Here is a 13,233-nt window from a genome sequence, read left to right on the forward strand (position 1 = left end):
AAGCCAAAAAGGGTAAAAGGGGGGTGAGTGTGGGGGTTGGGGGGGTGCAGGGAGGGAGGGACCTCGCTGAGCCACTTGCTGGGAAACCCAGGGGTAAAAATAACGTGCCCAGAATAGCCCTGACTGTCCCCACCTGTCCCCAAGGGAGGGGGGGTGTGTAGGGGGGTGTGTGTCCCGGCTGGGGAAACTGAGGCAGGGGAAGGAACACGGCGGGGGGGGGCACACACGCACAGAGTTGTGTCCCCCCCCCGGTGCTGCTGGGCGGGTGGGACCCCTGGGATGGGGGGTTGTGTCGTGTGTGTGTCCCCCCCCCAGCTCTTGGGGAACACACACACACTCACACTGCTTTGTGACATGCTGGGGGGGTCACTCCGTGTGTTCTCAGCCCCACAGCCCCCCAGTTCCCACCCCTGAGGTGGGGTTGCCCCACCCTCCCCAGCTTGGCCGTGGTGAGGGGCTGCATCCCGGGGCCCCCCCAGCCCCTTCCTTGTGCTGACACCCCCCCCCTCCCTGTGGGCCAAACCCCATTTAGGTTTTTTTTGGGGTTCTCACCCCTGACACACACACCACACACCCCCCCCCGTGGGAAGCGAGCAGAACCCCCTTCCCTACCGCGTTTGGGGGGGTCACACACACCCCCCCTCCCTCCCGCGGGGCTCCCGGGGGGGGGTGGGCACTCACCTGCCCTTGTTGCGGGGGGGCTGCCAGCCCTCAGCCCCCCCACCCATCCTCCTGGGGGTTCCCCAGCCGCCTCCACGTTGGGGGGGGTTGTGTCTCCCACCCCTCTGCGGGGCCGCATCCAGCGGCGGCCGCGGTCCTTCCCCTTTAAGAGAGGCGGGTACCGGGGGGGGGGGGGGGGGGGAGTGGAGGGGGGGTGCGACGGGTACCGGGATGTGTTGGGGGGGTTGGGGGGGGCCCGGCGGGGCGGCGGGAGCGGCGGGAGCGGGCGATGCTCCGTGTTTTCATCCTCCACGCGGAAAATGTCCGCACGCCGGACGCGGACATCAGCGATGCCTACTGCTCCGCCGGCTTCGGAGGTACGGGGGGGCGTTAAACGGGGGGGTTAAACCGGGCCGGGGGGGTGTTGTGCCGGGGGTGGGGGGTTGGTTGCACCAGGCTCTGGCCGGGACGCTGCTGAAAGCGATGGGGGGGTTCCTGTATCCATCCATCCCCCGAGCCCCCCCCCCCCATGGGATGTGCCCCCCCCGCCGAGCGATGCGCATTGTCCGCCGGCCCCCCCTCACCCTGTGGGTCCCGTTGTCCCCCCACACTCCGCGGGGAGTGGATGTGTGCGGAGCCCCCCCCGTCCCCCCTCCGGCTCCCGGCTCCGTCCTGACGCGGGGGGAGCGATGCGGGGCGGGGGGGCATAGCTGAGCGGTGACAGCACCAGCGCCCGCCCGGGCTATTTCTGGCCTCTCCTCCGGGCAGGGGGGGCGGGGATCGCGGGGGGCCCCCGCTGCAGGGGACGGGGACACCGGGATGCCGTCCCCCTTCCCCGTGACCCCCGTGGGTGGGCTGGCCCCCCCCCCCCCCATATCCCCAGGGGTGATGGTGGCCACGGGGCAACCAGCCTCCCACCTCCCGGGCCCCCTCTAGTGCCAAACTGGGGCCTAAATCCGCCCCCCCGCCACGGGGTGACAGGGGACACGAGGCAGCGTGGGATGTGTCACAGCTCGGGGCGGCCTTGGGATGAAAAAGCAGCTTTTTGGGGCTGGCCGGGGGGGTGACAAGCGGTGTGGGATTACCCTGCGGCCCTGCCAGGCTCTGCGCCTCGGGGGGGGGGGGGGGGGGGGGGGGGCACGGAGGTCCCAGTGTCCCCACGTGTCTCCTCGCAGCCCATGGGGGAGCTGTGACATGGGGACAGCCCCCACCTCTGCGCCGGGGGGACAGGGAAGGGGATGGCAGCAGGGACGTGCCCCCCCCCCCAGCTCACCCAGGGGTTTGGGGGGGCCCAGCTGGCATTCTGGTGCTACGGGGGGCTCCGAGCCACGCCCCCCCTCTCCCATGCTGGTGTGTCCCCAGTGCTGTGACATCCCCGGGTATGGGTGCTGATGCTCTGCAGCCCCGTGGGGTGTCACCCCTGGGGGGGTCACCGGGCTCCCGGGGGTGTCTCACCCCCAGGCTCTGCTGCTCGGGCACCCCCAGACGCTGGGGCCTTGCAGCTCCCCCCCAGTCCGGATGATTTTCCATCCCCAGGGCTTGCGGCCCCCCCCGGGCCCGCAGCACCCCCGCTCCTAGTGATTTATTTACCCTCCTGGGCCTTGCAGCAGCCCCGGATCCCCGTGATTTAATTTATCATCCCGGGCCTTGTGACCCCCCCGGTTTCGGTGCTCGGGCATCCTTGGGGTCCGCAGCACCCCTGGGGGTCAGAATTGACCATTCCGGGGGTTCGTGGCATCCCCGTCCTGATGATTTCCTTGACCATCTCTGGGGTTTGCAGCGTCCCTGGATCCTGGCGCTCGGGCATCCTCAGGGCCTGCAGCGTCCTTGGTCCGGGTGATTTATTTACCGTCCCCGGGCGTTGTAACATCCGCGGATCCCTGTGCTTGGGCATCTTTGGGGTTCACAGCACCCCCAGGTCCTGATGATGTACGATTCCTGGGGTTCGCAGCACCCCTGAGTTGAGTCCTGATGATTTATTTCCCACCTCTGGGCCTTGCAGCATCCCCAGCTCCTGGTGCTCTGGTCCTTTAATTTACCATCCCTGGGCCTTCCAACATTCCTGGTTCCCGGTGCTCGGGCATCCTCCGGGTTTTGCAGCACCCCCAGCTCCTGGTGATTTAATTTACCTTCTCCGGGGTTCGCAGCACCCCCAGTTCCCAGCGTTTGGGCACCCTCGGGGACGCTGCAACATCCCTGGGGGTCATTAATTTATTTCCCCTCCCTGGAACCCGCAGCGTCCCCCACTCACGGCGATTTAATTCCCCGCCCCCGGGGCTCACAGCATCCCCGTTCCGCGGCTTTTCAGTAGCCCCGGGGCTCGCAGCATCCCCGTTCCGCGGCTTTTCAGTAGCCCCGGGGCTCGCAGCATCCCCGTTCCGCGGCTTTTCAGTGGCCCCGGGGCTAACAGCATCCCCGTTCCGCGGCTTTTCAGTGGCCCCGGGGCTCGCAGCATCCCCGTTCCGCGGCATTTCAGTAGCCCCGGGGCTCGCAGCATCCCCGTTCCGCGGCTTTTCAGTAGCCCCGGGGCTCGCAGCATCCCCGTTCCGCGGCTTTTCGGTAGCCCCGGGGCTAACAGCATCCCCGTTCCGCGGCTTTTTGGTAGCCCCATGGCTCGCAGCATCCCAGCTCCTGCAACCTCCGGACCTGCCGCGCCGAGGCGCTTTGTGTCACCTCCTCCTCCCGCCGGGGAGGGCCGGGCCGGACCGGGGCGTGTGTGTGTGGGGGGGTGGCGATGTGGGGGACCGGATCCTGCCCCGGGCTAAGCCCAGTTTGGCCTCCTCGTACCCTATTCCCTCGCCCAGCCATGCTGCGCTGCTTGCTCCAACGAGCCAACCACCTCCCCAACTTGGAGAAGGGGGACAAGCAAAGCGACCCGGTGGCCAGCTTGACTTTCCGAGGTGAGGGGACCCCAAATTTAGCCTGGGGTGGGCAGGATTAATCCTTTCCTAGACTCTTATCTTGATTTTACAGCCTCCTCTAGCAAAGCCCGGCTTTTGCGGGGCGTCCGGCCAGGACGTACGTCCTGGCCGGACGCCCCGCAAAAGCCGGGCTTTGCTAAACTCCATCCTTGTCCTAAATCCTCACAAAATTCCCCCCCCCCCCCCCTGCACCCCGCTATCAACCACACCGTAGCCCGCTCCATCCCCACCCTGTCCAAGGCACCCTTTGGCGGGCTGTGGGTTTTATCACCCTTCCTCCATCATTTTGGGGCGTGCAGGGTCGTGGGGAACAGGGAGAAATTTTTCCTGGGAGATTTTTTCCTAGGGGGGGGGGCTTGGGGACAGTCATTTAGTGCTGTCACCCAGTGTCACGGCATCTAGAAGCGGTGGGGTGATAGGGGTGAGCCCCGACAAGGAACAAGACCCCTTGGGTGCTCTCAGGTACTTTTGTGCTTTGCTCTCATGATGATATTTTAATTATTAATGTGAAATTGATAAAAATAATCCCTCATCTGGGGGGTTTCTCCTTGCCCTGGGTACCGGGAAGGGCGCGTTGGCTTTGCACCTCGAAAGCGCTCGCTGGAGAATGGGATGTCACTTTTTTTTTTTTTTTTTTAAGCAGACGTTTCCCAGTGGTGGAAAATGTCCATTTTTAGAAAAAAAAAAAAATAAGGAAAGGAAAGGGATGAGTGTCTTCTGACCCAGCTTTTCCTGTGCTGCGTGGGGTGGGTTAGGGGGGACGGTGCTGCTGCTGGCCCCTGCCCAGTCACCTCAGTCCCCATCGGGTCAAGGGACCCCCAGTTTCATCCTGTGGTGGGTGCTGGGTGCTCGCCCAGGGTGGCCCCCGTCCACCCGTGGCTAAGGTAGCAAGTGGCTCCCAAATCACGCTCCCCAGAGCGCGGGATTCCAGAGCTCTACGTCCCAGGAAAACGAGGCATAAGCAGGCGACGTGCCTTAAATTGAGGGTGTCTGAGGTCTCCCCGGCTGGGTGACGGTGTCCCGGGGTGCTGTGTCAGGGCGATGGCACCTCTGGGTCCCCCCCGCCTGCCCTGGCCCCAGCCAGGCTCCCGGGAGATTTAACAGAGACTCTTTAAAACCTGAAACAGGAAAAGATTCATTGAGCGACGCTAAAACAACCAACAAAAGGAGCGTATTTTGAGGGACAGCTCGGGCCCCCCGCCAGCCTGGGGTACCTATATATATCTATAGGGCCCCGCAGGCGCCCGGCCCGCGTCCCCTGGGCTTTGAGTCACCGCTATTGTTTGGCTCTTCCTTTTCCTCTTCCCCCGGTCTCTCCCGTGACGCGGCCCCTTGGGGCCCAGCGGGGCGTTTGGACCATTTTCGGTGCAACGTGAGGGTCGTGGTTTTGGGGTGCGGCCAGACACCCCCCCCTCAGACAGGGCTGGACGCCCCCACCCGTCCCCAACCTTCTCCGTGGCGCCTCGGGACGCTGCCTTGGGGCTGCTTTGAACTGCTGCCGCCCGACCTGGCTCCCCGCCACGGCCACGGTCCCCCCCTGGGGAGCAGGTGACACCATCCCCACCCGCATCTTTTGGGGGTGTCCGTGGGTCACCCCCACCCTGCCCCGCTTGGTGTGGGCATCCGACCGCTCGCACCGGGGCGCTGCGTCTGGGGCTGTACCGAGGTTGGGGTGGAAGGAGGAGGGTGTCTGCATCCCCCGTGGCACCTTCCAGCCCAAAATCCCCCCCCAGAGGCTGTTGGGAGCCTCCTCCCTGCCCTGCTCGTGGGGAAACTGAGGCACGACACACCCAGATGATTTCCCTGGGGTCTTCCAGCAGCAGGGTTGGGGCTCGAGGAGGGACCCCAGAGCCCGTCTGAGCACAGAGCAGGGTCTGATCCTGCTCCCGGGAGCTGTGGGTGTCGCTGGGGGCTCCCAACCCCTCCTGTGCATGGCAGGGGGGGACACCGGAATTTTGGGGTCTTCCACCCCAAAACAACTGGTCTGACCTGTGTGTGTTGCTCCCTGCAGGCGTGAAGAAAAGGACTAAAGTCATCAAGAACAACGTGAACCCTGTATGGAACGAGGTGAGGGCGTCCCTGTCCCCGTCCCCGTCCCCGCGGACGCAGCCCCAGCGCGGGGGGTGTGCTGGGACCCGGGTGCAAGCCCAGGAGGGTGCCCCAAGCACAAGGGGCTTGCGGGGGCCCTGGGGTTGTCACCCCATGGGGGGGTTGGGGCCGGTCCCCATCACGAGCAGCCTCGTATCGGAACTTTCTGAAGTTCTGGGCAGCGGGGAGAGGGAGGGAGCCAGCACCACTCCAGCCTCTTCCCCTTCCATCAAGATCTTATCAGGGCTAAGCACGCACATTAAAAGAAGCTGTTTAAAAATATTGCAGCTCGAGGGGAAAACAAGTGTGTTTTACTCATCAGCCTGGCCCAGGGGAGGATATTTTTGCCAGCCCCTTCTTCCTTCGAACCCTGAGCTGTGTTTTCGTGGGTCAAAATTAAAAAAAAAAAGGGTTTTGGTGAGCAAACTAACACCGTTTTGGTGCGGAAACGCTGCATGCCAGCTCCCATCGTTTTCTCCTTCGCTTTTAATCCATGAGGGAGAGGCCTCTGCATATTTTTTCCTGTGGGTCTGCTGGGAAATTTTGCTCAGGGCACACAAAGTGCCGAGGGTCGGAGCCATCAGCACTGTGATGGTGAAGCGGTTCTGGTGTTTCGGAGCCGGTCGATGCCGCCGTGAGCATCGTGGTCCCCGCTGGGCGCTGAGCCGGGCTCTCCTCTCCTCCCCTCCAGGGCTTCGAGTGGGACCTGAAGGGAGCCCCCCTGGACCCGGGCGCTGAGCTCACCGTCGTCGTCAAAGACCACGAGACCGTGGGGAGAAATAGGTGGGAGATGTGTCGAGGACCGGTTGTGTCCCCCCTGCCCGGCTCCTCTCGCTGGCACTGCCCGTGGACACGTGTGTGCACGGCCCAGGCCTCGCACGAGGGGGCTGGGGAGGGCGGCGAGGGGGGGTCGGCTTCTCCCTGGCGTTGCTCCCGGCGCTTTGCTGGTGGGAGGCGAGAGCCACATTTCTGGGCTGCTTGGCTCAACAATCGGGGAGAAAAAACAACGTTTGAGGGTGGGGAGAACAGAAGGGACCCTTGTGCCCGCTGCCACCCCCGGGGCTGCCGCAGCAGCTCGGCCGCTGCCAGGCCTCGGTGAGGGGCGCTTGGCCCAGGGATGCGAGATGGCGGCCAAGCTCCGGCGGGGCTGGGAAGGGCGGCCTTGGCAAAACAAACAGCCCAGGGTGGTTTCCTTCCTCACGGCAGCTCCCGGTGCCCCTCACTCCGCGGGCTGGGGTCTCCCTCCCCGCAGCGGCTGCGTGAGGAAAGAGGCTGAGGGCAGGCGGCCACGCCGACTCCAGCCCCGGGACACCCCACGCGCCCACCCCCGGCTACCGTGTCTGCTCACAGGGCTCCTTTGGCCCTGCTGCTTGCACAGGGAAAAAAAATATAGGAAGTAATTTATTTCTGGGCAGCGGAGGGTGGGAACCCGCTGCCCTGCTCTGGGACGGGAGGACGGCCCCGGCGTGAAGGATCCCGTTTCCAGGGCTGGAGCCGATGCTGGATTCGCTCTTGGGCCGGAGGCCAAGGGAGGTGGAAATTGGGTCTGGTCCAGGTCGGTGGCGTCGTGGGGTTTTATAAATAGAGGAGGATGGGAGAAGGGTCCCGGCTCCTGGCGCACGGAGATCTCGTCTGCCTGTGTGGGGAGCAGCAGGACTGAGATGTTCTCCCGAGTGTTCCCCTCTCCATTGGGAAGGTCGGGGTGGATTTTTACTTTTCCTTGGCTGGAAAAACTACCAACTTGCCCATGCAAAGAGGCTGCAAATGGGGCAATTAGCAGTGATGAGGAATTAACTGTTCTAACAGATTAACAGTCACACTGTCTTGGCTGCTGCTGTGGCTGTCTGAAGTCATAGAATCTCAGACTGGTTTGGGTGGGAGGGACCTTAGAGATCATCCAGTTCCAACCTCCTGCCCCAGGCAGGGCCACCTTCCACCAGCCCAGGTTGCCCAAAGCCCCGTCCAACCTGGCCTTGAGCCCTTCCAGGGAGGGGGCAGCCACAGCTTCTCTGGGCAGCCTGTGCCAGGGCCTCACCCCCCTCACAGGGAACAATTTCTGCCTCAGATCTGATCTAAATCTCCCCTCTGTCAGTTTAAAACTGTTCCCCCCTGTCCAATCCCTCCCCCCGTTCCCGCAGCCCCTTTCAGCCCTGGGGGGCCGCTCTAAGGTCTCCCCGGAGCCTTCTCTTCTCCAGCTGAACCCCCCAACTCTCCCAGCCTGTCCTCACAGGGGGGCTCCAGCCCCCCCAGCATCTCCGTGGCCTCCTCTGGCCCCGCTCCAGCAGGTCCGTGTCCTTCTGCTGTTGGTGCCCCAGAGCTGGACCCAGCCCTGCAGGGGGGTCTCCCAGAGCGGAGCAGAGGGGGAGAATCCCCCCATCACCCTGTGCCCACCCTGCTCAGGGTGCAGCCCAGCACACGGGGCCTTTCTGGGCTGCCAGCGCACGGTGCCAGGTCATGTTGAGCTTCTCATCGACTGACACCCCCAAGTCCTTCTCCTTGGGGCTGATCTTAATCCCATCATCCCCCCAGTCTGTGCTGGTACTGGGGAGTGCCCTGACGCAGGTTCAGGACCTTGCACTTGGCCTTGAACCTCATAAGGTTCACATGGTCCCACTTTTTGAAATGTCAAAGTACAAGACCAACCGTGATGAGAATTACATCCCCAAACCAGACGTGCCACACACGGCTTTATTAGAGAGAAGTCTACAAAGAGCAAAACGGTGGGATCCGTGGCTCAGACTCAGTCCCGGGAGCTGAGCTCCACTGAGGTGCACCAATACATTTTTACGTGACTCGCACCATGATAATTAAAAGCCAATTAATTAACGACATCGCATCCCATGAGTGTCCCGCACCACTCAGCTCGGTGTCATCTTCAAAGCTGCTGAGGGCACGTTCAGTCCCGCTGTGTCTGTCAACGAGGAGGATATTTGGCAGCAGTGGTCCCCGTCCGCACCCTTGGGAACACCACTCATTTCCGATTTCCACCTGGGTTTTGAGCCGTTGGCTGTGGCTCTCTGGACGCGACCGTCCAGCCAATTCCTGACCCATCTGCCCGTCCTGCCATCCAACCAGATCTCTCCCGTTCAGCGTTATGAATGGTGCTGGAGACCACACCAAAGGCCCTACGGAAGTCCGGGTCGATGACGTCTGTAGCTCTGCCCTTGTCCACTGAGGCAGTTGCTCCATCGTAGGAGGCCACCGGTATAATCAGGCACGGTTTCCCGGTGGTGAAGGCACACGCTGGCCGTCCCTCATCACCTCCCTGCCTTCCGTATGCTTCCACATCTCTTCCCGGAGGATCTGCTCCGTGATCTCCTCGAGTGATTCGAGGCCTTTCCCAGCTCTGGGTGGGGAGCACTTGGGAGCCCTGGTCTGTGGGGGAACCGGCGCAGGAAGGGTTAACCAGAAACCCACCACCACGGAGATGCTGAAACTCAACAGGGGAAAAAGAGTTTGGTGGGTATTTAAAACCCTCCTGGGTGATGGTGGCACACAGACGCCAGCTCTGCTCTCACCCACCTCCAGTGAAACCCCCAAGCCCTTCAGCCTCCGTTTTCTCTGTTGGCAAATTAAAATCCATCAGAGCTTCGGTCTGTGGTTCCTGGTTCCTCAGCGAGGACTTTTAGGCTCTTTTCGTTGATCAGAAGCGGACAAAGTCCTCACCAATGCTCACCGCGGTTGTCTCACCCGGGCTGGGTCTGGGTGGCCCGATGCCCATTCCTGTCCCCCCGTGCCCCTCGGGTGGGTTTGCACCAGCCGCGGCTCCTTGGCCCCTTCCCCTCCTGACCCCCTGTTGCTCTTCGCCCGCAGGTTTTTGGGAGAAGCCCGAGTGCCCCTGCGCGATGTCCTCTCCTCCCCCAGCCTGGCGGCCTCCTACAACCTCCCCTTGCTGGACACCAAGAAGCAGACGACTGGGGTGAGTCCCTGTGCGGGGACCTGTGAGGCCAGTTTGAGCACTGTCCCTGCCAGCTGCAGCTCCCAGTTGGAGACCAGTTTGAGCACTGTCCCTGCCAGCTGCAGCTCCCAGTTGGAGACCAGTTTGAGCACTGTCCCTGCCAGCTGCAGCTCCCAGTTGGAGACCAGTTTGAGCACTGTCCCTGCCAGCTGCAGCTCCCAGTTGGAGACCAGCCTGGGCAATGTCTCTGCCAGTTGCAGCTCCCAGTTTGAGACCAGTTGTCCCATCCTGAACTCTGACTTTGAGCTTTACCTTTCAGCGGCCTGGGGAGCGGGGCAGCAGGAAGCTGCTCAGTCTGTGCTGGGGGACTGCCCTCCCCAGTACCGTGTCCCCCTCTCCTCCTTGCCTTGGAGGGTGGGGAGAGCTTTGCTGGGGACACCTCGATGCTTTGCTGGGGACACCCCAGCAGCAGATGGGTCAAACCTCTTTTCAGGGCAGACATTGGCAGTGGTCAGAGCTGCTGCCCCCCTGGGACAGGGGTGTCTGTGCCGGGGGGCTCTGGGGGGGCACCGCACCTTGTAGCCCGTTAAATCTCGCTCCTCGCTTCCCACAGCTCCTCTCTCCTTGAGCCTTTCCCTGGCTCTGCCTCGGCATCTCCCTCCCTCCCTCCTGCTCCCTTCCTGGCCAATGCAGCGTCCGGCCCTGGCTTAGCCCGGCCTGGGGCTGCCATCTAGTAGGACAGGGACCGGGTGGTCACCCCGCTGGGCCTCACATGTCCCTGCTGCCCCCATGGGCCCTGGGACCCCCCTCCCTGTCGTCCCCCTGCTCTCTCCCTTTTTTCGGCCACATCCCCCATGCCTGGGCAGAACATTGTGGGTGGCATCTGGCACCGAGGCTCAGACCCCAGGAGAGTGTTTCTGGACACCCATATAATTATTATTTCTTTTTTTTCCAGGCTTTCCTCATCCTACAAGTGTCCTACATTCCCCCACCAGGAGCTGCCCCCCTGTTCCCCCCTCCAGCCCCCCCTGAGCCAGCGCCGGCTGCTTCTGAGCCCGACACGGTCACCGGTAACCAGAAACCTTCACGTGCAGCACCAGGGGGGACGTGTCCCCCGGTAGCATCACGTTTGTCCCACCCAGATCCCTCACCCTACGGTCCCACAGTGCCCAGTCCCACGTTGCTGCATCCTCCATCTCCTTTCTCTCCCCACACAGAGACGGCCGGAGAGGAGGAGACGGAGGATCAGGCAGCCACGGGGGATGAGACGGAGCCCTCCTCCTCCTCGGGGCCGCCGGGGTCTGAGCCCCCCTCGCTGCCCCGCAAGCCCCCTGTGCACCACGTCCAGGGGTTGAAGCGGAGGAGGAGCTCACACAAAAAGCCTCTTTCCAATAAGCCGCAGGATTTCCAGGTGAGATGAGGCTGGTGGGGATCAGCTGCTCCCCTCGAACCCACCTCCCCAAGGGCCCCCAACCCGTTGCTACAGGGGGTTCATCACCTGAGAGGTGTCTGTGCCAGGGTAGGACGGACCCCACTGATGTCCTGCCCTGTCCCCCCTCCTGTTCTAGATCAGGGTGAGGGTCATCGAGGGCCGGCAGCTCCCCGGAGTCAACATCAGGCCCGTGGTGAAGGTGACGGCCGCCGGGCAGACCAAGAGGACCAGGATACGCAAAGGCAACAGCCCCTTCTTTGACGAGGTGAGGGGGGGCGTCTCTGCTCCAGTGTGCCCAGGGGTGTCAGGGGAGTCTCGGGAGCATTATGGGTTGGAGTCCTGAGTGATGGGAACCCCAGTGCAGCCCAGAGGCTGGGACGTGGCGATGGGGACTGCAAAGGGAGGGAAGCCGAGGCAGCGGCAGGGAGCCCTTTGGCAGGTCCAGCATCCTCTGCCTTTGTGCAGGGCCCACCTTGGTCACCTTCCCGAGGTGACACACACGTCCCAGAGCCACCAGTAGCATCCCAGTGGCATGTTCTGGGCAGGGGTGGGCAACGTGGCCGGGTGTTCAGGGTGGGTACGCTCGGACAGCTGCAGGTGACGTTCCCAGCCCTGACCCTGAAGTGTCCTTCAAGCCTGCCTCTTGAGATGTCCCCAAAGTCCCCTTCAACCCACCCTGTGCTTTATTTGGAGACCCCCAGGAGAGCCCCTCGGGATGTGCTTTTGCAAAATAGCCCAGCAAAAGCCAACGGGAGGATGTTGCTCGTTGGGGTGCACCAGCGTCACCCAGCACAGCCCTGTCGGGGAGCTGTTGCTATTAACGGGGTGGGGTCCCTCCTAACAGGAGGCTCCAGCCTGTGGGGTCGGGGGCACGGGGAGGCTGGGAGGTGTGAACGTGCCCTGGGGGCTGCTGGGGCACACAGCGGCCTTGCACCCTCACCCCTCTTCTCTACAGACCTTCTTCTTCAACGTCTTTGAGTCACCGGCTGAGCTGTTCGACGCACCCATCTTCATCACGGTGAGCTTCAGCAAATGTCCACCCTGCCCCAAACGTCCCCCCTTCCCCTCCCCACAGTGCCCTGGGAAACGTCCCCCCTATTTCCCACACCGGCACACAGCGGGGTCCTCCGTCCTGGCAGCATTTGTGCTGGATTTACCACTTCTCCTCATTTTCATCCCGCAGGTTGTGGACTCTCGGTCTTTCCGGACGGACTCGGTGATCGGGGAGTTTCGGGTAAGGCCACCCCACCCTTTCTCCTCTGACCCCCTGTTTTCTGCCACGTTGGCCCATGGGGTGATCACTGGCATTTCTTTTTTATTTTATTACACAGATGGACGTCGAGACCGTTTACTCCGAGCCAAGTGAGTCCAGCGGGTGGTTGGGGTCTGGGCCAGGGTCACCTCCTGTGGCTGGGGGCAGGGGTCACTCTGGGGAACCTTTTTTTAGGACCAAACATAGGGAAAATGCACACACAAATTGCAGCTCTCCCATATGTGACCCCAGACATGTCCCGATATCCATCATCGCTTCCCATTTCTCTTCCTTTTCCCAAGACACGTGTCCTTGAGGCTTCCAAGTCGTTGTGCCACCAGCTCGCCGGCAGAAATCCCCACCAGTGCAGCCCAGCTCACTTTTTTTTTCCTCTTGAGTCTGGCTCATTATTTTTTTATCTATTATTTAATCTCAAAGAAAGTAAAATAATGCTTAGAAAAAAATTCCTACCCTAATCACTGCAGGGAAAAGCCTCCTAATTTTAGCTGCAAAGAGTTAAGACTTACAAGGCAAATCCCTTCATATGATGCTTTAACTTTTGGTCAGCTTTGAAGAGGTCAGGCCGTTGGACTAGATGATCATTGTAGGTCCCTTCCAGCTGAATCGTAGAATCATTTAGATTGGAAAAGACCTTTAAAATCGTCGAGTCCAACCATAAACCTATTCTATTCTACTCTGTATAAAAGGAATATAGTGTTTATTATGAAAACCCCACCCAACAGCATCCTTGAGGCCATCTCTCTGTGTGTTTGAGGACCAGAAAACGGGTCTCAGTCTCTTTTCTCCCCTAGAACACGCTTTCCTCAGAAAATGGCTGCTGCTCTCTGACCCAGAGGACTTCTCCGCGGGGGCCAAGGGCTATCTGAAAGTCAGCCTCTTTGTGCTGGGGCCTGGAGATGAAGCTCCCGTGAGTATCGCCCTGGCTGCGACGGGGCGACCTTCCAGCCATGGTGCCTCACCA

General features: G+C 62.0%; 1 protein-coding gene across 13 annotated transcripts in view; it reads left to right on the forward strand.

Annotated features, from left to right (window-relative positions):
* Nucleotides 1–915: 915 nt before the first annotated feature.
* Nucleotides 916–13,233, forward strand: part of DYSF (dysferlin) — a 101,857-nt gene continuing 89,539 nt past the window's right edge. For 8 of the 13 annotated variants that reach the window (XR_012633521.1, XR_012633520.1, XM_074904215.1 and 5 more), the window contains exons 1-11: nt 3,467–3,560; nt 5,593–5,648; nt 6,361–6,452; nt 9,483–9,588; nt 10,523–10,637; nt 10,785–10,978; nt 11,136–11,264; nt 11,955–12,017; nt 12,183–12,233; nt 12,331–12,361; nt 13,064–13,179. Coding sequence is in view for 11 of the 13 variants with exons in the window: in XM_074904215.1 (XP_074760316.1) it covers nt 3,467–3,560; nt 5,593–5,648; nt 6,361–6,452; nt 9,483–9,588; nt 10,523–10,637; nt 10,785–10,978; nt 11,136–11,264; nt 11,955–12,017; nt 12,183–12,233; nt 12,331–12,361; nt 13,064–13,179 (1,047 nt within the window). In the remaining 2 variants the exon portion in view is untranslated. Of the gene's footprint in view, nt 1,038–3,466; nt 3,561–5,592; nt 5,649–6,360; nt 6,453–9,482; nt 9,589–10,522; nt 10,979–11,135; nt 11,265–11,954; nt 12,018–12,182; nt 12,234–12,330; nt 12,362–13,063; nt 13,180–13,233 lie in introns of those variants that run through there. The other 5 variants (XM_074904216.1, XM_074904222.1, XM_074904224.1 and 2 more) reach the window with 3 other exon arrangements.

This window comes from Athene noctua, chromosome 4, assembly GCF_965140245.1.
Source record: "Athene noctua chromosome 4, bAthNoc1.hap1.1, whole genome shotgun sequence".
Taxonomy (NCBI): Eukaryota; Metazoa; Chordata; class Aves; order Strigiformes; family Strigidae; genus Athene; species Athene noctua.